The sequence below is a fragment of the Papio anubis genome, chromosome 6, assembly GCF_008728515.1.
Source record: "Papio anubis isolate 15944 chromosome 6, Panubis1.0, whole genome shotgun sequence".
NCBI classification, from domain to species: Eukaryota; Metazoa; Chordata; class Mammalia; order Primates; family Cercopithecidae; genus Papio; species Papio anubis.
The window spans coordinates 44,274,869-44,301,134 of NC_044981.1; the positions used below are offsets into that span (position 1 = coordinate 44,274,869).

Below are 26,266 nucleotides of genomic sequence, written 5' to 3' on the forward strand. Positions count from 1 at the left end.
GATTTTTTTCTCAAGAAATAATCATGGATGGATACAAAGATTTAGCTACACAATTATGATCCCAGAAGTATTTTGAATAACAAAAATGGTGCACAGCACTAATGTCCAACAATATGTGAATACATACATTATCTTACACAAATAAAATGGCATAGTGCAGGGACATTAAAAATGATGCTGCTGAGAAAATCTAGTGGTCTGGAAAACTCTTCAAGATAGACAATTACACTTAAAGTTCAAGTATAATGCATTTGGAGAAACATGTATGATGGCTAGATGTCTATATACCTATATATTACCAGTGGTTATGTCTGATTGATAGAATTACCAGCAAATTTTCTTTTCTTTTTTCTCTTCTTTACTTTGTTTTACACAAAGTGTAAATGGCGTCCCCATTTATAGAAGGGAAAAAAAACCCATGAAAAGCAAATTAGATATTGGAATGTATATGTAGGTTTAGACTATGACATAAGAGTAAGCAAATACCGATTTCTGTTCTTGCCCTGGTTTGCCACACTCGGAGGGGACGTGGACTGGAGACTTCTGGAGAAATGGTATTTGCTTTGAGAGAAACAGGAGCATAGTGATTAAAAGCACGGGCTCTGGATCCCAACTGACTGGATTTGCAATCATGGCTCCACTTAGCAGCTGTGTGACACTGGACAGGTTACGTAACCTCTCTGAGCTCCAATTTCTTTACCTCTAAAACGGATGTAATAATAAAACCTACTTTGGAGTAATAGATTAGTTAATACACATCATATGCTTAGAGGAGTGTCTGGCACATACTAAATACTCAATAAACCTCAAGTATTATTATAATTCACTGAGACCTAGCTTGTACCCATTTGCATGCATTTTCTTAATGGGGGGAGCAGGATGGTTTCTTTAATGAGGTCTCTCTAGCTGTGGCAGCTTCATGGACCTGTGACTGTGTGGTCTCACCTTGCACCCAGAAGAGCTCTGCTCTTGGTTTAATGCTCTGGGGTCAATATGTGGAAATTATTAATAATTTTTAAACAGGGCCCCCCTGTTTTCACTGTGCACTGGGACCTGCACATTAACTGGTCCTCCTCTAGCTCTTCCAGGCTAGGCTAGGGTAGAGGTAACAGGAGAGTAGTATCACTTCTGGCTCCCCTCCCTCCCTCTCTTCTCTCCCTCCCATTCTCCCTCCCTCCCTCTCTCCTTCCTTCCTTCCTTCCTTCCTTCCTTCCTTCCTTCCTTCCTGCCTTCCTGCCTTCCTGCCTTCCTGCCTTCCTGCCTTCCTGCCTTCCTGCCTTCCTCCCTCCCTCCCTCCCTCCCTTTCTCTCTCTTTCTGTCTCTCTCCTTCTCTTCCTTCCTTCCCTGTTTTTTTTTTTAGGGGATACAACGGGGTACATGTGCAGGCTTGTTATTTGGGTATAATGCATGATGCTGAAGTTTGGGGTATAATTGATCCTGTCACCCAAGTAATGAGCATAGTTTTTCTACACTTGTCCCCTCCATCCCTCCCGCCAAGTAGTCCCCAGTGTCTGTTGTCGCCATCTTTATGTCCATTTGTACCTATTGTTTATCTCTCACTTACAAGTGAGAACATGTAGTTTCATGTTTTCTGTTCTTGCATTAGTTTGCTTAGGATAATGGCCTCCAGCTGCATCCATGTTGCTGCATAGGACATAACTTTGTTTCTTTATATGGCTATGTAGTATTCCACCATGTATATGTACCACGTTTTGTTTATTTAGCCCACTGTTGATGGGCACCCAGGTTGATTTCAAGTCTTTGCTGTTGTGAAGAGTGCTGTGATAAACATATGAACGCATGTGGGGGTTTCTTTGGTAAAACAATTTATTTTCCTTTGGATATATAACCAGTAATGGGATCGCTGGGTCGAATGATAGTTCTGTTTTTAGTTCTTTGAGAAATCTCCAAACTGCTTTCCACAGTGACTGAACTAATTTACATTCCCACCAACACTGTATAAGTGTTCCCTTTTCTCCACACACCAAACAACATCTCTTGCTTTTTGACTTTTTAACAATAACCATCCTGACTGGTGTGAGGGGGGTATCTCATTGTGCTTTTAATTTGCATTTCTCCAGTGATTGGTGATACTGAACTTTTTAAAAAATGTCTGTTGGCCACTTATTATGTCTTTTTTTGAGAAGTGTCTGTTCATGTCTTTTGCCCATTTTTTAATGGTATTATTTGGTTTTTGCTTATTCAATTGTTTAAGTTCCTTATAGATTCTGGATATTAGACCTTTGTTAGATGCATAGTTTGCAAATATTTCCTCCCATTCTGTGGGTTAACTGTTAACTCTGTTCATAGTTTCTATGTGCAGAAGCTCTTTAGTATAATTGGGTCCTACTTGTTAATTTTTATTTTTGTTGCAATTGCTTTTGATAACTTCATCATAAATTACTTCCCAAAACTGATGTACAGAATGTTTCCTGGTTTTCTTCTAGGATTCTTGCTTAGGTAAATCTTTAATCCATATTAAGTTACTTTTTATATATGATGAAAAGTAGAGGTCCAGTTTCATTCTTCTGCATATGATTAGTCAGCTATTCCAAAACCATTTATTGAATAGGAAGTCCTTTCTCCATTGCTTATTTTTGTCAATTTTGTTGAAGATGAGATGGCTGTAGGTGTGTGGCTTTATTTCTGGGTTCTCTGTTCTGTTCCATTCATCTATGTGTCTGTTTTCGTACCAGTACCATGTTGTTTTGGTTACTGTAGCCTTATAGTGCAGTTTGAAGTCAGGTAATGTGACACCTCCAGTTTTTTTTTGGTTTTTTTTTGTTTTTGTTTTTGTTTTTGTTTTTTTGCTTAGGGTTGCTTTGGCTATTCAGGCTCATTTTTGGTTCCACATGAATTTTTAGAATAGTTTTTTCTAGTTATGTGAAAAATGACATTGGTAGCTTGATAGGAACGGCATTGAATCTGCACATTGCTTTGGACAGTATGGCCATTTTACTAATATTAATTCTACCAATTTATGAGCATGGAATATTTCCCCATTTGTTTGTGTCAGCTGTGATTTCCTTCAGTAGTGTTTTATAGCTCTCCTTGTGGATATTTTTTTAACTCCCTGGTTAGATGTAGTCCTAGGTATTGTACTGTATTATATTGTATTGTATTTTTGCAGCTATTTATAAATGGGATTATGTTCTTGATTTGGCTCTCAACTTTAATGTTGTTGGCATACAGAAATGCTGCTGATTTTTGTACATTGACTTTTTTTTTTTTTTTTTTTTTTGAGACGGAGTTTTGCTCTCATTGCCCAGGCTGGAGTACAATGGTGCGATCTTGGCTCACTGCAACCTCTGCCTCCTGGGTTCAAGCGATTCTCCTACCTCAGCCTCCCGAGTAGCTGGGATTACAAGCATGCACCACCATGCCCGGCTAATTTTGTATTTTTAGTAGAGACAGGGTTTCTCCATGTTGGTCAGGCTGGTCTTGAACTCCCAACCTCAGGTGATCCACCTGCCTCAGCCTCCCAAAGTGCTGGGATTACAGGCATGAGCCACTGTGCCCAGTCACATTGACTTTTTATACTGAGATTTTACTGAAGTTGTTTACCAGTTCCAGAAGCCTTCTGGTGAAGTCTTTAGGGTTTTTGAGGAATAGAATCATATCATCAGTAAAGAGAGATAATTTGACTTCTTTTCCTATTTGCATGTCTTTTATTTCTTTCTCTTGCCTGATTGCTCTGGCAAGGACTTCCACTACTATGTTGAATAGGAGTGGTGAGAGTGGGCATCCTTGTCTTGTTCCAGTTTTCAAGGGGAATGATCCCAGTTTTTGCCCATTCAATAAGATGTTGGCTGCAGATTTGTCATAGATGAATGGCTCTTATTATTTTGAGGAGTGTTCCTTTAATGCCTAATTTCTTGAAAGTTTTTGTCATGAAGGGATGTTGAATTTTATCAAAAGCTTTTTCTGTGTCTATTGAGATGATCATATAGTTTTTGTTTTTAATTCTGTTTATGTGGTGGATAAAATGTATTGATTTGTGTATGTTGAACCAACCATGCATCCTAAGAAGAAACCTATTTGATCAATGCGAATTAACTATTTGATGTGCTGCTGGATTTGGTTTGCTAGTATTTTGTTGTGAATTTTTTGTGTCTATGTTCATCAGGGATATTGGCTTGAAGTTTTCTTTTTTCATTGTGTGTTTGTCAGGTTTTGGTATCAGGGTGGTGCTAGCTTCATAGAATGAGTTAGGAAGGAGTCCTTCCTCCTTGGTATTTTGGAATAGTTTAAGTATGACTGGTACTGGTTCTTCTTTGTATGTCAGGTAGAATTCAGCTGTGAATCCATCTAGTCTGGGGCTTTTATTGGTTGGTAGTTTTTTTAAAATTACTGATTTAATTTCATAACTCAATTAGTCTGTTCATGGTTTCAATTTCTTACAAACTCAATCTTGGAATACTGACTTTGTATACTTCACCTTTCCTGAAGTTGTTGATCAGTTCCAGGAGCCTTTTGGTGAAGTCTGTAGGGTTTTCAAGAAACAGAATCATATCATCAGTAAAGAGAGAATTTAACTCCTTCTTTTCCTACTTGTATGCCTTTTATTTCTTTCTCTTGCCCTGTAGATCTGGACTTCCATATGATGTTGATTAGGAGTGGTGAGTGGGCATCCTTGTCTTGTTTCAGTTTTCAAGGCAAATGAAAAGTGTATTTCTAGGAATTTATCCATTTCCTCCAGCTTTTCTACTTTGTGCGCATAGAGGTGTTCATAATAGTCTTTAAGGATCTTCTGTATTTCTGTGAAATCAGTTGTAATGTCTTCTTTGTCCTTTCTGATTGTGCTTATTTGGATTTTCTCTCTTTTTTTGGTTAATCTAGCTAGTGGTTTATTGATCTTGTTTATCCTTTCAAAAACTCCACTTTTAGTTTTATTGATTCTTTGTAAGAATTTTGGGGTCTCAATTTCATTCAGTTCTGCTCTGATTTTAGTTATTTCTTTTATTCTACTAGCCTTGAGATTAGTTTGTTCTTGTTTTTCTAGTTCCTCTAGGTGTGATATTACATTGTTAATTTGAGATCTTTCTAACTTTTTGAGGTAGGCATTTAGTGCTATAAATTTTCCTTGTAATATTGCTTTTGCTGCATCCAGGAGATTTTGGTATGTTGTGTCTTTGTTTTCATTTATTTCAAAGAATGTTTTTACTTTTGCTGTAATTTTTTTGTTTACTCAAAAATAATTCAGGAGTGAGTTGTTTAATTTCATGTATTTGTGTGGTTTTGAGACATCTTCTTGGTGTTGATTTCTACTTTTGTTCCACTGTGGTCCAAGAGTATGATTGGTATAATTCCTATTTTTTTGAATTTATTGAGATTTGCTTTATGGTTGAGCATGTGGTTGATCTTGGAGTATGTTCTGTATGCAGATGAGAGGAATGTATATTCTGTGGTCAATGGGTGGAGTATTCAGTAGATGTCTATTATGTCCAATTGGTCAAGTGTTAAATTTAAGTCCAGAATATATTTGTTAGTTTTCTGCCCTGATGATCTAATGTTGTTAGTGAGTTGTTGAAGTCCCCCATTATTATTGTGTGTTGTTGCTGTCCAAGTCTTTTCATAGGTCTAGAAGTACTTGCTTTGTGAACCTGGGTGCTCCAATGTTGGGTGTGTATATATTTAGAATGGTTAAGTCTTCTTGTTGTGGTCACCCCTTTATTATTATGTAATGCCCTTCTTTGTTCTTTTTTTTTTCACTATTGTTGGTTTATGGTATGTTTTACCTGATAGAAGAATAGTGACCCCTGCTCTTTTTTGAGTTCCATTTGTGTAAAAATCTTTCTTCAGCGCTTTACTTTGAGCCTATGGATGTTGTTACATATGAGATGGGTCTCTTGAAGACAGCAGATGAGTGGCTCTTATTTTTTATCCAAATTGCCACTATATGCCTTTCAAGTGGGGCACTTCAATCATTTACATTCAAGGTTAATATTGATATGTGAGGTATTGATCTTTTCGTGAAGTTGTTAGCTGGTTGCTTTGTAGTTTCTATTGTGTGGTTGCTTTATGAGGTCTGTGGGTTATATACTAGTGTGTTTTTGTGGTAGCAGGTATCATTCTTTTGTTTACATGTTTAGAAGTCCCTTAAGGATCTCTTGTAAATATAGTCTAATGGTAATACATTCCCTTAGCACTTGCTTGTCTGGAAAAGATTTTATTTCCCTTTGTTTACAAAGCTTAGTTTGGTGGCATATGAAGTTCTTGGTTGGAAGTTCTTTCTTTAAGAATGATGAAAATAGGCCCTCAATCTCTCCTGGCTTGCAAGATTTCTGCCAAGAAGTCTGCTGTTAGCCTGATGGGGTTCCATTTGTATGTGTTCTTATCTTTTTCTCTAGCTGCCTTTAAGACTTTTTTCTTTGGCACTGACCTTGTAGAGTTGGTGACTATATGCCTTGGTGAAGTCCATTTTGTAGAGTATCTCACAGGTGTTCTCTGGATTTCTTGTATCTATACATCCACCTCTCTATCTTGTTTTCTTTTTCAGAGAGGGCCCTAGACCATTGACCATGGGATCCTCCCACTCAGAGAAGCCCCAGATCAGCCACTCTGGACTTTCATCTTCATTTTGATGCTGGTAATATGCAGAGTTTCCCAGAAAGTTGTGCTGAAGTGAAGGATGATGAAGACTTGATGGATGAAAAACTCACTGTTGCAGACATGTTCATGGACATTTGGGAACATTTTTTTCTCCTCTTTCTCCTCTATGCTTCTAGACCAGTGTTGAACTTACATTATAACAGTGAGCTATAATCTATTCTGAATCATGATTACTGTTTCAGTACCCTTTTTTTTTTCTCTAGCTTGTGGGAAGTGAAAGGATAGCAATTGCAGCTTCTTCACTTCTGTACTCCTTGATAATCTCAATAATGATGTTAATCAGAGGAATGATAATAACAAACATTTATTCACTGTGTGCTCTGTTCTAGGGACTGCTTTAAGTACTTTGCAAGGTACTTAGATCTCTAAATAATCCTATAAGGAAGAGTCTATTATATTCCCATTTACAGATGAGAAAAGCAAGACAAAGGGGGATTAAATAGGTTGGGATTCAATAAACGGTTGTACTTAGTCTTTACAATCTTAAGTTATCTGTACATCAGGCAAGGTCCTCTAGTGTCATGTGTAATAAAATAATTTGAAAGCACTGAAGATCCCTAGCAATGAGCAAACTGAAGCTACAAGAGATTATGTGGCTTAATGTTACATGATAAATTAATTAATTTGACCAATATCTATTGAGTTACCATTCATATTTATTACAGTCCCTGCTTTATAATCCACAGTTCTTTCTACTTTGCTACTCAGCCCTACGTAGCTGATAAAGCAATGGGTCTACTCAGAATCCCTCATGGGCCAGTCATTAATCTATTGTTGCTTATCTCCAAACCTACTCTTTTATTTGCTTTGTTTGTGATACTGGGGCTGGGACTGAGCAGATCACATCTCTTCTTTGCCAGTGAATCCTGTTAGGTTCTGCCAAGAGGAGTTACTGGAGAAAGCCAGCAAGGTTGGAGGAGGAGATGGGAGGGAGAAGCCCTTGCTTTTCAGCTTCCTCTTTCTGTCAGAGTCTCCATTTATTTCTGGGAGCAGCAGCTGAATCCAGTTTGCTCTTTTGCCAATACTCACAGGACCAGCTTCATCATACCCACGCAGAGAGGCCAGCACACAGCAGAGACTCTGCTTTGGAGGCTGGATCCCAGCCAACCTGAGCTTGGACCCTCACACCAGCTGAACAGCCCTTTCACCCACATTCAGCTTTGCAGGGTCCCTCATCTACAAAGCCTCGAAGTTTGTAAGTTTTAATAATTCCAACCTCTTCCCTTTGTTCCTCCTGCCCTAGGAGTCGTAGCTGCCTCTTGAAGGTAGAACCTCCTAGTATATTTTGCCTTTCCAATTCTTTAGTACATAGTACTTCTTTAAATTCTCTCTGTTAAAATAACTGGTATGGTGTGGGCACCAAAGAAGCCACCTCCACACTGTTCTGTCTGGCTTAGGTAACTACAAGCAAGGGTGATGAAGTCTGAGTCCTTTGATAAAGCTCTCACAGCGAGAGATGCCACCATAATATCTCCCCAGTCTTTCTGTTCAGTGAAAGATGATGATCCCTTAGGTTGGGCCAAGTTCCTTTGAGAAGAGACTGTCTTGGCTAAGAGCAAATTCATGCAGGAGTGGTGGCCTGACCAAGGGAACTGGCTGGAATTTGCCAGAGTGGATGAAAAAGGTCTACAATAAGGTAAAGGGATCCAAAACTATTTTTCACAATGACACACTGATTCATAGAGTAACCTCAAGTCATTTCACACTGAAATTATATTTTCAGGATTTTAAAGGGCAGAATATTAGCTTCAATACAGCAGAAATGCATTTTATAAATATGTATTTATATTGATGTTGATGTTCCCCTTCCTGTTTGTCTCCAGGGCTGAACATCATCACTATGCTAGGCAAGGATCCCAGTGGGCAAGGAAAGGCCTGCGGATGCCCCTCCCAACCAAGACCTGTGCACCCTGGTCCTTGGCTGCTGAGCTGGTCATTTCTTCACACATTGGCTTGACTTTGGGAGATGAGAACTAGGAGGGGGCCAGACAATGAATGTTCAAGCCAAACTCTCATGGGGAGCCTGGGCCAGAGCAACTCCACTTCCAGGGATGGAGAAAAACCTGAAAGTGAGCCAGGCAAGAGGAGAGAGAGCATGAAAGCAGCAAGGGGGTGAGGATGCACACAGAGCTCTGATGTTCACAGGGACTTCCATGCTCATGTTCTGAATTTGCTCTTTCATATGAAAACAGTTAGCTCCCACAGCCCAGATTAAGTTTTGGCATCTGAAGCCAAACTGGAGGCCTGACTTGGCTTCCCCTTTGCTCTTTGTGAACTTCAGAGGTTTGCCAGGTTTCTGGGATCTGATAAGCTGGATCAGCAGAAATCCAAAGAGATAGGGGCCAAAGGTTGGCCTTTATTCTCTCATTGGCCATCTTCTTTTTGATCTCCAGCTTCTCTCGGTGAACCACCCACTGAAATTTCTCCAAGGACAGGGCTTCACTGAGTCATTTAAGGCTGGTGGGAATTAAGGAAATCACAAGATGAAGCCCAAGGCTTGGGAGATCCATTTGTTTGCCTTGTTCAACAAATGGTTTTTGAGTGGTAGTGAATGTTTGAGCAAGAGAAAAGGGAAGAAGGAGGGGAGGAAGAAAGGAAAAGAAGGCAAGAAGGAATACTATCCACTTCTGTTCTCCTAGGCACAAGAAAAATGAATTCCAAAAAGATTAGATGATGTGCCCTAGCTCATGCTGCTAGTTGGCAGCAAGATACAGGACTAGAACTTGGGTCTCCTGATCTTTGCGTTGTATTACTCTGACACAGTGTGACTGAGCTGGAATTATATCATCCCTTTCAAAGGTACTTGTTCCTAAGGAGGAGAAGAATAAAGGATGATGGGTGGGGCGTGCAGTACTTAATAACTTCAAAGAGACATAGATTGGCTGGACCTACAAGTGACTATTGGCTTGGCCCCAAATCCAAAATGTTTTTGTCTAAATAGGTTGTATTTGCCCAATCCATTTTTATGCAAGATTCCCTCTCAGTCTTCAGCTCTGACTAAGGCCTGTGGAAACACCAGCGTACACACAACTGAGTGACTTCAACTCAAGCTGGTACATGCTCTGGTTGGAGAGGAGATAGCATTTCTGTCTCAGGACTTGAGCTGAAAAATAATAGGCATATATCCAGCTGACAAATGATTGAATCTGAGTCTTCTCAGTGAAGCATAGAAATAAACTGGGTATCATAAAGACATACACCAGGCGATCACATGATCAATCAATGAGTATTTATTAAAGGGTCACCATTTGCCCACCATCATGTTTTGAAAAGGTCTTATCCTCACAGAGCTTGCTGTCTGGCTGAGACAGTGAGAAATAAGCGTGTGTAAAAGTAGAGCACAGTATGGCTATCTGATACTAGGCTGATGAGGGTCAGGAAAGGATAGGGGAAGACGTGCTCATTTACAGAGCTTAGGGGGATACAACTACTGTTTTCAAACGAGGTGAAGGCAAGCAGAGCTGTTCTGTGTTGCTCTACAGAACAAACGGATAGCAGGGAGGCATGCTTGGGCTCATTGTAGAGAACAATGATTTAATAATCAGAGCTATCTAACATGGTAGGGCTGGCTCGTTAGGCAGAGGACTCCTCGTTCTCAGAAGCTGCAGTCACAGCTTCACAGAAGCTTGTCAAAGAAACAGCAGAAAGTGGTCCAGGTTGAAGTGGGAGATTGTTTTGGATGACCTCTAAATGTCCTTTCCAACTCTCAGATTCCCAGGATTTGTTGTATAGGAGAGGATTACACTACATGTTGCAGATGGTTAGTAAGTGCAATGATAGCAAGAAAGTGACATCACCTCTTGCAACCTCCACCTCTTCATTTGATAGATGAGGAAAATGATGTGGGCTCACCTCAGGAAGCTGCTGGAGGAAGTGAGAAGGTGGGTCTGGGCACAAAGAAAAAATGCATATGAGGGCACATTTAATAGAGCTGTAGGAGTGTGGCCAGGGAAATCCTATGAGGAAGAGGCCTCTGGAGTGATATGACTGTATACAACAATGATGATTGTGACTATTACACATATTAAACCCCTACAATATGCCAAGCACTTTCACGCTGTATTTACTCTTCCACCAACCCTTGGAGTAAGAAATATATGCCTATTTTTATAAATGAAAACTGAAGATCAAAGAGGCCACACAGCCATCAAGCAGCAGAGGGTGACCTTGGGTCCTTATTACCTGACTTCAGGGTCCAGGCTCTTGACCAACAGATGCTACTGTCCTTGACTCATCCACACAGGTGACCTGGACCTAAGAAGGAACTGGATCTTGCAGGCCTCTGTGGGTAGAGCTCTCTTACCTTGACCACATGGAGCTTGGGCAACAGATTGCAGTCAGCCAGGGTCAGCTCATCCCCATCCAGGAACTTGCGCCGAGACCCCTTGTCTTCCCCACAAGTGTTGGCGTCAATCTCCTCTGGTAGAGGGGTGTTCAGGTAGTCATCCAATTTCTTTAGAGCCTTGGTTAGGCCTCTCTCAAGGGCTGGCATGGAAGAGTAAAAGAAGGGCCTTTATTCAAACTGCCTGCCAGTGGATACCGTCATAGGGTCTTCAGAGTGGAGTAGCTCATCTAGAATCCTGTCCCCCTCATCACATTGCCCGCTCCCCACACACTGCAGAATACCTGGAAACCATTAACACAATGCAGTAGAAGTGTACTAAATAGCCTGAAAAGGCAAACCCTAACCAAACAATAAACATTAGCTAATCCTTTGCTTTGAAAAACATACATAAATACAGAAATACAGGCTGGGCGTGGTGGCTCACACCTGCAACCCCAGCACTTTGGGAGACCGAGGTGGGCAGATCATGAGGTCAAGAGATCGAAACCACCCTGGCCAACATGGTGAAACTCTGTTTCTACTAAAAATACAAAAATTAGCTGGGCATGGTGCATGTGCCTGTAGTCCCAGCTACTAGGGAGGCTGAGGCAGGAGAATCTCTTGAACACGGGAGGCAGAGGTTGCAGTAGGTGCAATAATACTAGCCAATTTATTTGTTTGTTTATTTATTTATTTATTTATTTATTTATTTTTCAGACAGAGTCTCACTCTGTCACTAGGCTGGAGTACAGTGGTGTGATCTGGGCTCACTGCAACCTCCGACTCCCTGGTTCAAACGATTCTCCTGCCTCAGCCTCCCGAGTAGCTGGGATTACAGGCACAAGCCACCACACCCAGCTAATTTTTGTATTTTTAGTAGAGACAGAGTTTCACCATGTTGACCAGGATGGTCTTGATCTCCTGACTTCACGATCGGCCCGCCTCGGCCTCCCAAAGCACTGGGATTACAGATGTAACCCACCACACCTGGCCAATACTAGCCATTTTTGTAAAAAGTTTTGGTTATCTATAATTTGCTAATATTCCACATCAACCTACATATTACATTTTTAGGAAGAAAAGGCTATTACCTAGGTAAATAAACACTATATAGAAGTTCCAGGACAGAGATATGCATCAGATTTTGTGGAAGTATTAACTATAACTAACCCAACCCAAGAAGAGTTGGGGACAAGTCCTTCGGGGGACATGACAGAGGGAAAAGAACAGCCCTTTTTGACGTCACCCCCAGAGAAGTGATGAGTATCAGGGAAGAATGCTTGGGTTTACTCTAGGGAAGCTTGTTCTAAAAATCACTGCTGTCTCAAATGGAAGGGCTCCACCAGAAATGTGCAGCCCCCAGCCGCACAGAAAGCTGTCATGGTTCTGACTCAAAGAATGAACACCCAAAGGAAGATAACGTGGGAGAAGGCTTTTACAGTCTTGCCCAAATAATTATCTGTCACATAATTTGTTTAGACACACAAGCAGACAAAATACCCAAAAGAACAACTGTGGGAAGCCATCATCACTGAAAATCATTTTGCCCAGAATCTCATAGTCCATTCTAATGAGAGAACACTACCATAGACACTTTCTACTTGAGCTCAAAGGAAAAACATGGAGGAGATGGCTGACCAGGGCATCAGTCATTGCACCTGTGTCATCAGCCCCATCCCCAGCAGCTGTTTTTCCAGACTCTGGTTTAGAGCCTGACACTGAGATAATGGAAGTCGATCCTGCTGTTCATTCCAGTAGACACAAGGGGGACACTGCCTTCTGGAGGCAAAGCCAAGAGGGCTGTACTCTTGTTCAGGTTTTCCCAAATATGCCTTGTTAGCCACTCCTCTCATAACCCACTTTTTGTCTTTTCATAGAAGGCCTTTTGTTTGAGACAATGGAATGACACCAGCCCAACATAAATCAATTGAACACTTACTGGAATGTTTGAAAACTGCCTGGAGGCTGGGCATAGTTTCTCAATACTTTCTTCTCCCTGGTGTGGCATTTGAACTACTTCATCATCTGCTTTGTGTTTCCAGTTTGGGAGACTAGACTAAGCAGGGCTGGGAAAATGCAGTATATTCCTTAGTAATTGTCTAGACTGTGATGGGATTGCAAGGCTATACAAAGGCAATGGCAAAGGGTGGGTACTAGACAATGCTTATTATGCTTTTCTCCCCAAAGCACTTGTGATTTATTTGTTTGCTTGCTCAAAACCCTCTACCCCTTTCATTTATGGAGATTATGGCAAAATCTTGATTATAATGAAGAAAGGAAGAATCAAATACTGGGCCTGTCAAACTTTGACCAATAAATATCCTCTGAGGGAAAGAGTCATACGATAGCAGATGAGACATTGCAGGTTCTAATCTCAAATGGTCCTGGAGACCTGAGTGGGCTGCTGCAGAAGTCTGTACCCATGTCACCAGGTCTGGGAAATATCATGAAATTTGGTGAAGAGCCTGGAGCAGTGATTGAAGTTCCTTGGGAAGATAGTTCTGTATATCCCTCCGGTAATTCCTTGAGATGGAAGGCATCAAGTCCGGTGGCAGGAATCATTGTTGATTTATGTTGCAACTGCGGCATTCCATGGAGCTTTCCAAGTCAGCACATTCTGGAAGGCACCCTCTGTGTATCAGTCTCCTCACTCGGGTTTGTGTATTTTTGACCAGGAATGTGAAGGCTGCAGTTGGTGGCAACCGTGGTAGAGCAAGAGGAGACAAGGCAGCAGGGAAAGGACTGCTTGGCCTGGGGCTAACCTGTGTTTAAAGCTCAAGGCTGCTCAGGGTGGATTCACTGGGAAGCTGCTGAGCCTTCAGCTTCAAGGTCTCTTACTTTCCTGGGTCCCTTCCAAGTCCTTGGATCTGATTTCAAGAATTCCGTGTTGGTACTTATTGTATTGCCTTAAGGCCTCATAAATCCCACAAATGTCGTTGATCCTGGCACTTACATGTGACCTTGGGCAAGTTTCTCTACTTCACTGAGCTTCTGCTTTCTCGTCTCAGTAATGGGACTAAGGATCCTTCACCCTGGTAAGACCACTGCTGGGATTAACTCAGATAATGCAGGGAAAGCACCTAATACAGTGCCTGGCCCATACGAGGACATCAATTAATGGTAGTTGTTGCTATTGCCTTACCAAATGTGGGGTCCTCCTGTTCTCTGTTCCTTGCCCCATATTCTTGGTCAATATATTCCTGAATATCTCAAGCTGCAGTGGAGAATGGGTGATTTTAAGAAGCCTCAAATTTGTGGCCACCTCTCTGGAGAGGAAAATCAATAGCCTGGAGATTTGTTTCCCTTACTTATTTAGTATACGGCCAAAGCCTTATTCCTTATATTCCCTTGGGATGCTCCTTGGTGACAAGCTGTGTTGAAAGGCACACCCAGAGCAAAATAGACCCAACATGCCTGTGTGCTAAAACACTGCCATATTATCGGATAGCAAATGGCAGCACCCACTATACTCTCTGCCAGTTCTTTTCCTCCTACCTGCCAACTCATTCTGACCCTGGCTCAATCTGCCATCCATAGAATTTAATGATCTCTCTTGGCTGATGGTACTCAGGTCATGAAACTATTTGTGTTGAACTTTCTGCTCTGGTAGGAACAAGGAGGATGTCAAAGAAACTAGAGCAACAAAAAGATGTTAATTCCTTGTGTTTATATTTTAAACCCTCACTCTAAATAATTACTCTGAGCAGCTAGATGGGGTATCCCTCCGACTACAGCAAGTGAGCCTAGGGTTGGGGCACCCAAGACTCAGGATCACTAACATGCCAGGGACTTGATAGATACCCAGTGTTTTAACTGCTTTCTTCCCCTCTCCACCTCTGCTCTCCATAAAGATTTATTCTGTACCACACACAAATGCACTGGGTAAAATATGTGACGAGGAAACAAGGGGAATAGTTCATAAATATTCTCAGCCATATGCAAACAATCTTAGATTTATTTTTCTCTTTTTTAAGGAGGAAAAAAAATCCACCCATTCCATGATCACTTCCAGATTCATTGAGGTTGATATTACATAAGACCCAATATTGTTTTCTCGTCGTAGAGAAATAATGACTTGGAAACAGCAATTTGAGCTAAGAAAATAATATATTCTTACCAGGGCATGGAGGCTGAATGGGGACTGGGGAGCCAAGACTCTAACCCAGCCTCCAACAAGTTCTTGCAAGCACAGCTCAGCCCTGGTTTGCTGGCAGGCTCAGTGCAGCACAGGTCCTGATGAGCATAAGGCAAAGCAGATCCCTAGGGCTCAAAATGCACATGGAGAGGAGCAGATGTCAAAGGTGGTCTTTGAAAGAACGAGAACGGCTCTGTGGGCCCAGGTGGCTGCACACTCAACTTCTCATATGTGGATTTTCTCTTGTATGTGTGTTGCAGCAAAATAAAAACCAGGAACCCACCTGTGACTGTTGTCTGCAGATTGGATGGGTGTCTGTTCAACTCTCCATGGAGAAGGAGGTTGTGGCTATTGGGCACTGGCCTGGGCCAAGTACCCTCTGCCCTATCTTGTTCCTTTTATTGCCCTAGTCTCGTACCTTAGCACCAGCAAGGAAATACACTCACTGAATCCTTGCAGTGAGCTAGGGATGTTTATGCAACTACCATTTAAACACACCACAAGGCTATTGAGATGGGAAATATTATTCATCCTCATCCAACAGATGAAGAAACTGAGTCTTAGACTTGCCCAGGGCACATACGCGTATGCAAACACACACATAGCTGGTCCTTAAGCCATTTAAACTACTCCTGGGATGTACAGTGGAAATGTGCCTCGTTTGGTTTTCAACTGTTACAGTCTTCCTTACAAGCTCCTAACTTCTGGGTGGTGGGAAAACAACAACAACTTTAATTTCATCCATTTTGGACGATAACCTAGTCTGATGTAATAATCTAAATAGTCCTTCTAGAGAATTCTGTCTCTTTTGCATTGAAATCCTCAGTTTCTCAGAGAACCTGCCCCTCCTTGCTCTCCTTCTTGAGTCAGTGGGGCTGGGAGTCGGGGACTAGGCTCCTGTGACCTCACAGCACTGGGGAGATGGGGGTTCTGGAATCTATGGGTGGAAGACTTTGGAAAGCGAATACGGGTTCTGCATTTCTTCTGTTTGTCTTCCAGAGTAACCATGGGGATGCTGAGTGGGGGTTACAGGTGGGCTGCTTGCCTCCCTCCACAATCCGGAAGGACACCCAAGCAAAGTACCACATGGAGCTCCTAACATGCTCTAGTTCCCTGACCCCCCTGCCTCTCCCTTCTTCTTCATCCCCAACTCCCCTGTGCCAGGAAGGGTGGGCTGTTTTTTTACTTTTCCTAGGTCAAATAGCCCATCAATCATAGAGCAGAAAGCCTTGCGGCCTCGCTGCATAGCCAGTATGACTGTTTCTACTCTGTGAGTAGAGGCCTCCAGGCAGGGTTTTTGATGGGTAAAAATTGAGAAATAAAAGAGTTTAGAATATCTTAAGAAAATACGTTGGGTAAAAGTCTACTGTCTTGTTGAAAATGCTATTTTGAAGATCAGAAGCTGAATATTGAATTCCCTTTTCTCTCTTAGAATTCCTTCTACAGAAATCCTAATCTCTCTGAGGTCAATGAATGCCTAGGGCAGATTAGAATCACGTACTCAGAGTGGCAGAGAGAAAAATATGTTTAATCTATTAGCCCTATTATAATTTAGGTGCAAACCCCAGGATTTAAGCACAGGCATGTTAGATTCTAAAACGTAAACTCCTTCCCCTCTGCAAGGCCAATTCTGGGTGCCAAGGATTGTCCCATCACTCCTTGGGTATTCACGTGGCCTGACAGGTGCTGCAAACTGTTCTCATTCCCCTGACAGAAGAGGATGGGGCTCCCTCATGACTCCCCCATGCCTTACCTTCCAGCTAATTTGGTAACATATTTGTGTTCTGCTACCAATGCTTGATTTCAGATATAATTCTTAGTACTTTCAGTGACAGTGATTGGGTCTAGAAGTTTTCTCTGAGTAGAGGGGCAACTATGACCCATCACATCATTTTTCAACTCTGCCTGTATTAGGGGCCAATGCTGTCACAGGGGCTGTGTGACAGTAAAACACCTGGTCAAAAAGTGAGAAATCCATTTGGATTTTTCCTAGGAAGAAAGAAATATCTAGATATTGAGAAATACCTGGAGCACTGAAGGAAGTTTTTACTTTTCATCTTCTCATTTGAGATCATGTTGATATAACCAAACGGTGCAAAAAATGTACTACAGTGGTTTCAGGAAGACCATGGTGGAGATTTCTGTGGCCATCACATATTTTTGAAGAGAAAACACAAAGATAGCCACGCTTGTTGACATTTGATGGTTTAAAACATGAATGGTAACGTGATGGAAACAAAAAAATATATAAGAAGAAGAATATCACCACACACTCATCTGTTGTAAGAAGAAGCCTTTCTTTCCACAGGCAGCTAGGACAAGAGGAAGAGAAACTGAGAGAGGTCAGACGGACTAGGCCCAAAGATCCAGGAGCAAGTGGGGATGTAGGAACCGCAGCAGGGTCCAGGAGGATTGGGAGGGTGAGGAAAAGGGCAGGTGCAGGCCAAGCAGGCAGAAATGTAGATGCTGCTATAATGAGCTCAATTTTGAGAAGAGACAAAGGTGTTCTAAGGGGATTTTGAGGATGTTCAGCTTTGTGATGGGCAGTGTAATCAATCCCCTCCCCCACCAGAAAACTTTACATAAAGATCTGCATTCACCTTTCAGGTTTTGGAAATGAGTCATGTAGCTTTTTTCTCAGTTGCTGAAGTCCTTAAAGAGAGAGAACAGTGTCCCAGTTACAGTGAGGTTATTTGAGTATGAATGACCACACAAAGGCAAAATTATAAAGCAGGTGGAAACTGGGGTTTTCTCATCCACAGTGACCTTTCTAGGACACATGGCAGGTAAGTGGGGGCTGATCTTCAGGCCCCTTTGACTTTCAAACAATGTCTACACCAGGTTCTTAGACCACACGGAGTCAGAAATGGCAGCAAGGTTTTAGAAGATTGGAAGGGGGCTTTCTGTCAGGCCTGATGGGACTCTCCGCTATGCCTGGGCCCCTCTGGCTATGTTTGCATGTCACTGGTATCATCAAGGAAGAAACAGAGAGTCTGGGTCGAGTATATCAGGGAGCCATGGCTTCTGATAACAAACACGGTAGCAGAGCGGCACATTCACTCTGCCGTAAGAGATTTGGGTTTGAATCCTCAGTGATGCTTGTTCACAGGTTCACATCATCTAGTGTCTGGTGCAGAGTGGGACTTGATTAAAGTTAACTTTTATTATTATTATTACAGCTGTAGAACTTGGGTTTATGAGAGGATGAAGGGGAAGAAGACATCGAGTGAAAGATGAGAGAACAGGTCAGCTCAAGGCAGAAGTTCAGTGTCTGAAGTGAAGCTTATCTGAACATCCTAGAATGCTCTAGGTCCAAGGAGAATCCTGGAGAGCTCGCAGAACGAAGCTCGCTCTTGCCTTTGCTAACACGTTAGGGATCTAAAGTTGCCTGGAAGCATCTCTTTGGGTTTGGCTTTGCTCTCTCCAGGCCACATGGGTGTGTCAGATTTTCTTAGTTTGACAGTTTAGAGAGTTCATGTCCACCTTTGGCACTGGACCAAGAACACTGGACTTGGCCTCATAGCCAGAGAGGAGGATGTTGTCAAATTGGCCTTGGCTGTGAACGACCCAGGGGCTCACATGGGGAAGGCAATTCCCAGGCCTCTGTTTCCAGGCACTACTCAAAACAGGAAAGGCGGAAAGACAAACAGCGGTTTATGAGAAAGCAAAACGCAATGGCAACTTCAACAGATTCCCCACTGTTCCCTCGTGTGGCGTCAGTCGGGCTACAGAGAGTGTGCAGCACGTGGTGCCATGGGTATTATTTGTTTGTTCTAGAAAGAATTTCAGCCTCAGAGGAGAAGATGAATAAAATGACAAGCTCCTATAGTTCTTTCCAGTAAGAGGCCAGTAAATGATTCTTTATTTGAAAGGTAGGGTTTAAGTCTTACAACTATGGTGGGTTGGGATATAGGACACTGTTGGTTGCCCACCCTCCTCTGTGGTGGGGAGAATGGGGTGTTTTCTGATATATTTCCAAGGCATTCAGAAACTTTCTTAAGGAAGACACAGATTCTCCATATAGCAGCTTCCCCAAGCTCTATAGGGGATTCATATAAAGAAGCATCTTTTTATTTAATACAGCTCCACAAATCACCCTTATATTTGGCGTATGTTCAGAAGTATTAGTACAATGACAAAATGCATATTTTTTTTTTAAAGGCAAGACACTTTGGCCAGTATTTGGCTATATTTAAAACACCAGCATGGTAAACATTTGGGACAACTTTAGCATGCCTTTAATATAATATTTTCTTAAACTATGAAGAGAAGTATGGATTCCAGATCCAAATAATTTTCTAAACCTCTTAAAAGCCACAGTAGAGAAAGATTATCACTTAGGTCTTCGAATTAAGTTTCCTTTTGTGTACTCATCTGTAGCATGCAAGCTGCCTGAATGTTTATTTATCAACAGGAGGAGGGAGGGGGAGAGAGAGGGAGGGAGGGGGGGGGGAGAGAGAGAGAGAGAGAGAGAGAGAGAGAGACTGACTCTGAATGCGGGAGGAAGCTGCAGAGCCAGCGATCTCAGAAGCGATCAGGGGAGAAGTTCTGATTCGGGAACCCGGCCCAGACTTTAGTCATGGGGCAGTGGCGACACCTTCTGGCCTATCCTTAAGCAAACAAACAAACAAAAAACTCCCCAAAAACCTATTGTGCATTTTCCACAGAGAACACGTATGTGTGTTTTCTATTAGACTTTCCAGAAACTCATAAATGATTATAAAACCCATTGTGCTAATAGAAAATACGGCATAAATGTTGACTGAAGCTATTAATGCTGATCGTAGTTTATGTGGCCCAATGAATCAGGCTGAAATTTGTGAGTTTTTTAATGGTTACTTTATAACAGGTTATTTTTAAGTATCAGGCCATAGATTAGGTTTAATGCTGATGCTCATACACTTTGAATGAGCTGGTTAAGAGAGATTCTAACTTTATCAGTCATCTGTTCCAGCATTTAGACCTAGAGACTTTCTCAATTCTCCCTCCCCCAAAACACGTAGGCTGAAGTACGGTCACCACATTTTGTCTTGTTTCATCCTCAAAGAGCCACATCTTTTATATAAGAGCCATTCACAGACTTAAAAACTGCCTCCCTGCCACTGCAATGCTAGATTGAAATAATTATTGGATTTGGTGATTCTGAGAATATCCTACAAATTCTCTTCCAGTTGCCCATTCTTTCATTTGTTAAATAGGCATCTATTCGGTGCCCACTGTGGGCCAACTTTGTGCCCCTTTCCCCACATGGATTGCTGGGTGAGGACCCTGATGGGGAAGGTGGGAATTGTTGAGTATATTTAAGGAAATACACATGGTAGTCATCATTGAGTATTCATCGGATCATGAACTGATTTGGTCACCATTTCCTAAATGACACACTCTTGTTTAACTCAGCACTACATACATATTAAATAGTGGATTATATTAAATGTCAATATATGCAAGTCAAGAGCACAGATCATGGGACCAGCTGCCGGGGCTGGGGTCCTGGCTCTGACACAGACTAGCCTGGACAGGTTGCTTAACCTGTGCTTGTTTCCTTCTCTGCAAAGTGGACATCATAACATGGCATACCTTAGAGGCTTGCTGGGAGCAATAACTGGGTCATCACCTGCAGGGGGCTCAGTACAGTGCCTGGCATGCTGTAAGCAGTTGTTACATGCAACGTGTATGTGCGATGCATGATGATGCTGATGTATGAGAAACAAAGCATACCAAAAAAGCAACAAAAAATTCTTAGAGCTGCAAGAAAAAAGTGGCTCTTGCCTCTGGCCCTGCTCAGTAAACATCGTGCTTGACTCATCTTCTGCCCTGAAATGCTGACACGAACAGGGATATTCAGCTGTTCCTTTCATTCTGACTCTATAGCCAGAACCACAGTCCCCCAGCCGAAAGCCTTCATTATCACAGATGTGAAATGGGGCAACCTTAAAGGTTGGGGGTGACTGATAATTACACAGAATTCCCCAGATATGCTACATGTACACCTGGACCTCCCTCCCCCTTGCTCAGAGCAGTTCCCTGGATACCCTAACTTGCCCCCACAAAAATCACGGTTTATGGGGAGACACTCCCCACTGGATGTTTCAGTTGCTTTTATTACACGAGTCTTGCATCTTCTAAAGTTTCAAGTGTGTAGCAAATTAAATGTGCAATTATGCACTTCTGTTTCCTGAAATCTAGTAGGGAGTAAATGACAGATTTTTCCAACACCAAAGGAGAATTTAAAATAGTGTGTCCTTTTTGGTAATGGCTAGGACAGGTATTTTCACCAGAGAGAGAAAAAAAATTACCTTAACTTGAAAGTGAATATACAAGAATCGAATATACAAGAGTTCAGTCTCCTTTTCTTTGTTACTAGTAGAAAACAGAGCCCATATATATATTTTTTCAGGGTAGCAATGTGCCCTATAAAAAATACTTATCTTCATAGATTCCCAGAATTTCAGCTATAGAAGGCCAAATAACCAAGTTCTGGCTAATGAGATATTGGTAGAAATTAATTAATGGGCTTCTGTAAAAAATAAGATAGATGCAGCTGGCATTGTCTGGAATGTGGATGCGATATTTGGAGGTGGAGCAACCATCCTGTGAAATAAGAATGAAGATCACACACTAAAGATGGAGAATCAGGAGCTCTAAGCAGCAGCTCAATTTTCGACTTCTTTCAGAAACTACATTTGCCTGGAACTCTCTACTCTCTGGACTTCTTGTTATGTGAGAGAAGCAAATTCCTCTTAAGAAGTAAACATTTATCAAGAGTGTTTAGAACAGGGCATGGCTCATAGTAAAACACTAGATAGGTTTTGCTAATAAAATACATATTTGCTTTAGCCACTGTAGTCAGGCTTCTATTACAAACAGCCAAACACAACATTTGCCAAAATACATAGGTATTGCCAATATGGCAATATTTCATTATTCCTTTTTTTTTTTTAAGATAGAGTCTCTCTCTGTCACCCAGGCTGGAGTGCAGTGGTGCGATCTCAGCTCACTGCAACTTCTGCCTCCCTGGTTCAAGCAATTTTTCTGCTTCAGCCTCCCAAGTAGCTGGGACTACTGGCACGTGCCACCATGCCCAGCTAATTTTTGTATTTTTAGTAGAGATGGGGTTTCACCATATTGGCCAGGCTGGTCTCGAACTCCTGACCTCGTGATCCACCTACCTCAGCCTCCCAAAGCGCTGGGATTACAGGCATGAGTCACTGCGCCCAACCTCATTATTCCACTTTTATTCTAGCACCTTGCACAGCGTCTGGTATTGAATAAGTATTTGTTGAAAGAATAAGCTATTCAGTGTGGTGTGAGGAAAGATGAAGGACCCTAAAATCATGCGACTCTATGTCTATATACTGATGTAACAAGCTTTAACTCTGTAGAGGAACAACGGTTCCCTTTCTTTGTCTAATAGTAGCCCTTGGTCTTTTGAGAATGGATGAAGGGATTTGATTAGTTTGGTCTGAGATGCCCTCCCACAGAGTCCTAGCCATTTTGTTATCAGAGCCAAGAGAGAAGCATAGGTTAGCACCAACCTCTCTGCCAAATGACTCAGGTAGAACTGAGGCAGTTTCAGACCTGGGCAAAATGTTGAGTAAAACTCATCTTTGGGGTCCCCACAATGGAAACAGAACATGGATAACTATCTTGGCAAACATCAGTGAGCATGAGACCATCAGAGTTTGAGCTGAGTGCAGGAGGTCTGAGAAATCACGTGACTCAACCCTCCCCTCCTCAGAATGTTCAGGAAGGGAAGAGGTTCTAGACATGCACACAGAGAAACATATATATATACACACATACACACACACACACACACATATATATACACACACACATACACACACACACACACACACACACATATATATATTTATTTTTATTTTTTGAGACAGAATCTTGCTCTATCACCCAGGCTGGAGTGCAGTGGCGCGATCTCGGCTCACTGCAAGCTCCACCTCCTGGGTTCACGCCATTCTCCTGCCTCAGCCTCCCGAGTAGCTGGGACTACAGGTGCCCGCCACCACGCCTGGCTGATTTTTAGTTGTTGTATTTTTAATAGAGATGGGGTTTCACTGTGTTAGCCAGGATAGTCTCCATCTCCTGACCTTGTGATCCGCCCGCCTCAGCCCCCCAAAGTGCTGGGATTATAGGCATGAGCCACTGCGCCCAGCCAGAGAAACATATTTTATTTACCTTGATCCAGATTATTAAATGCTTTGTCCACCAGGGGTCTTAGAAAAATAATTTGACCTCTGACTTCTAGCTGAAAAAACACTAGAAATTAGCCTTCTGTGTTTTCTCTTTTGACTCTTGGTAAAGTATCACCTTTAACACCAAATAGAATTTCCCTTGAATGCGGTTATAAAAATAATGGTGAAAAGAAAAATTCCACTTCAGCAAAGCCCACCAGTACACTGGCCATCCTACTAAGGAGAGCTGCTCAGTTTCTTGCACTCCTTTGTTGATTGGTTCTAAGTGAGATTATTCACCATGAAGCTTGATATCATGTAACAGAGGCTACAAAATCATTGTATGTTCTCAAGTCAAAGACAATGCTAGTCACAGAACATCATAGGATTTAAAGGGGGACTGGGAAGTTTTAAATAAATACAGTCAGAGCATAGCGGAGTCTGCAACATGGGGACAGATTTAAAAGGTGAGGTTCCACAGCTGGGACAGGAAGTGGCTCGAGGACGTGCCTGTGGCTCTGATGAGGCCCCGTCATCATCTCCTAGGCAAAGGCATAGACATGGTAGAGGCATGTTGAGGTGTTTGGTATACTTTTTTTCACTCATTTAACAAATAATGATGGAGTATCTGCCCTGGGTCAGATGCTGAGCTGGGGTCTGGGGGTGACAATGATGAAGGAGGCACACTCAGCACACTTCCTCACAGAGACAGCTGCTCGGAATCCTGCTTCTCACAGCACAGCCCTGGACCAGCAGTGTCAGAATCGCCTGGGAGCTCTCAGGCCTCGCCCCAGATCCACTACCTAAATATCTGCTTCATAACAAGACCCTGTGGGAAACCAGGATATGCCACCCCCAAAATAGGAAAGATTGTTGAGACGAAGACAATTCAGAAGAAACAGACAGAGTAAAGCTCTCTGCCCTCCATCTATTTGTCTAAAAGGAGGACATAGATTTACAAAGACAAAATGTATCTTGCCTCCCCATTTCTTCCAGGGAGAACCACTGAAAACAACTTAAGACCCTTATGCTCTTGGAGATGGCTCTGCAGGAATCTACACTGAACAAGATTTGCTAACTGGCCTTTATCTGCTATTCATTTATCTTCTATCCCCCCAAGTTGATGCCCCTAGAGACTCAAAGTTTTTTTCCCTTGTCACATCTCTAAAAGTTTACTGTCCTTTGATGAAGATGCTGTGAAACTAGAATTCAAAGCCATCTCTTGGAAAACTCCTCATTATAGGAAATACACGTGTTAATAAACTTCTACTTGTTTTTCTCTTGTTAATCTGTCTTTTGTTACAGAGGTCCCTTCCAACTAAGAACCTATGGGGTTATTCTTCCCCTAAAACTCCCAGGGGATTCAAATGTATGTGCAAGGTAGAAAATGGTCTGGCTAACAAGAGGAATGTAAAGAAGTGCTGCTTTATGCTTAAGCCTTAAGTCTGTGCTTGTCTTTAGCTCATGAGGCTACTCCGGTTCAGCCTGGAAACAAGCTTGAGGTGGGGTGGAGTGCCTTCCTGCAAGACGGCTCTGGAGCAGGATTTGAAAGAAAGCCTGGGGTTTTAAAGGCAAAGTTCCATGTAGCAACTTTTCCCCAACAAATTATCCTCTCTAAACTGCTGATAAAGTCAGAATACCAGGCTAGATTTAATCCCTGGTTTTAATTCTTATGTCTTTGCAACACTAGTTGGTAGCAAAAGATGTTTCAAAGCCGAGAAATGCTGAAGCTTTTGCTAGAACTATGATACTTCCAACCTACACACACACACAATGAAATGTAGACACACACACCCATGGACACACTACTGTACTTCTGTAGTCTGCATATCCTGTGCTTAGTGGTAAAGTTATGAGACTTACATTGTGTCCCATCACGAATATAATTTTGCATGTAAGCACTTTTTTTCAGATTAATTGAAATGAGCCTGTCTAAGGAGGTATGTGATGGGCTTTGCCAGTACATGGGAACATCAGAACACACACGAAGTGCATAAGTGTCTGTGTGTGTGTGTGTGTGTGTGTGGAGAGAGAGAGATTGAGAAACGTATTTGGTTCCTATGTGTAGACTGCACAAAGACAAGAGGTGTCGGTTGCATAGGATGAGGTAACGGTAGGAAGAGGTGAAAGAGCATTTAACTCATGTGCAAATCGGTTGTTTAATGTTCCTTTATTCCCCAGGTCTTGATCTGCATCCAGGCCAGGCCAGGAGAACTCATTCTGGTCAGACAGCGGGAAATTCCACCACATGGAATGGTGTTGGTGGTCTCCGCTCTACTCCAGTCAGGGAGCCCACACAGCAAAATTCCACTAATGAATGCGCCCACCCATGCAGGGCCCAGCTCTCCCCACCCCCTCCTCCCCATGCCTGCCCCATTCAACAGGCCACACCGCCACCAACCGCCTTCCTTACAACTGCCCAAGGATTCGTTTCAGGAGCAAGATTTGTTAAATTATAAATTGCAAGCATCCACCTCAATAATGAACCAAATCGAAGACCCTCTGGAGGAATCCCTCGGGCAACTCATGGGAGGGGCCAGAGAAAGCATTTGCCCCCTCCCCTCCCTCCTGCCCTCAGCCTCAAGGACCCTCCTTGAGGGAGGAGACGAGGACATGCAAGTGCAGAGCCCACCAGACCTCCGAGGTGGGTCCCACCGAGCCTAGGCTATTTGTTTTTCCTTGCAAGAATGCTAGTCAAAGCAAAACTTTAACCCAACAAACCAACAAACAAAATACCCCTAGTTGGCTATTTGCACACAGGGGTTGCCAAGGAAGGCAGCCTGAAGGGTCCCTTTGTGACCAGAGGCGTTTTTGAAATGAGACAGCAATGGCTGCTTTATGAGGAAGTGGCGAGACGGTCACATGTTATCCGCACTGCTGTGGAGGTTGGCCTGACCACCCAGGAGCCTTCATCGAGATGGCCTGATAACAGCCCACCGTGGGGCTCCCAGGCCTCTGTGGAGGTCTTCCTGGGACCCAAGTGTCCTCCAAAAGAACTGCTCT

At 42.5% G+C, this 26,266-nt stretch overlaps 1 protein-coding gene across 3 annotated transcripts in view; it reads right to left on the reverse strand.

Moving 5' to 3' along the window:
- The window catches only part of CLIC5 (chloride intracellular channel 5), a 132,019-nt gene that overhangs the window by 22,973 nt on the left and 82,780 nt on the right, over nucleotides 1-26,266 (reverse strand). For all 3 annotated transcript variants that reach the window (XM_017957913.2, XM_003897681.3, XM_009205297.4), the window contains exon 5: nucleotides 10,916-11,097. In XM_017957913.2, the coding sequence (XP_017813402.1) occupies nucleotides 10,916-11,097 (182 nt within the window). The remainder of the gene's footprint in view (nucleotides 1-10,915; nucleotides 11,098-26,266) is intronic.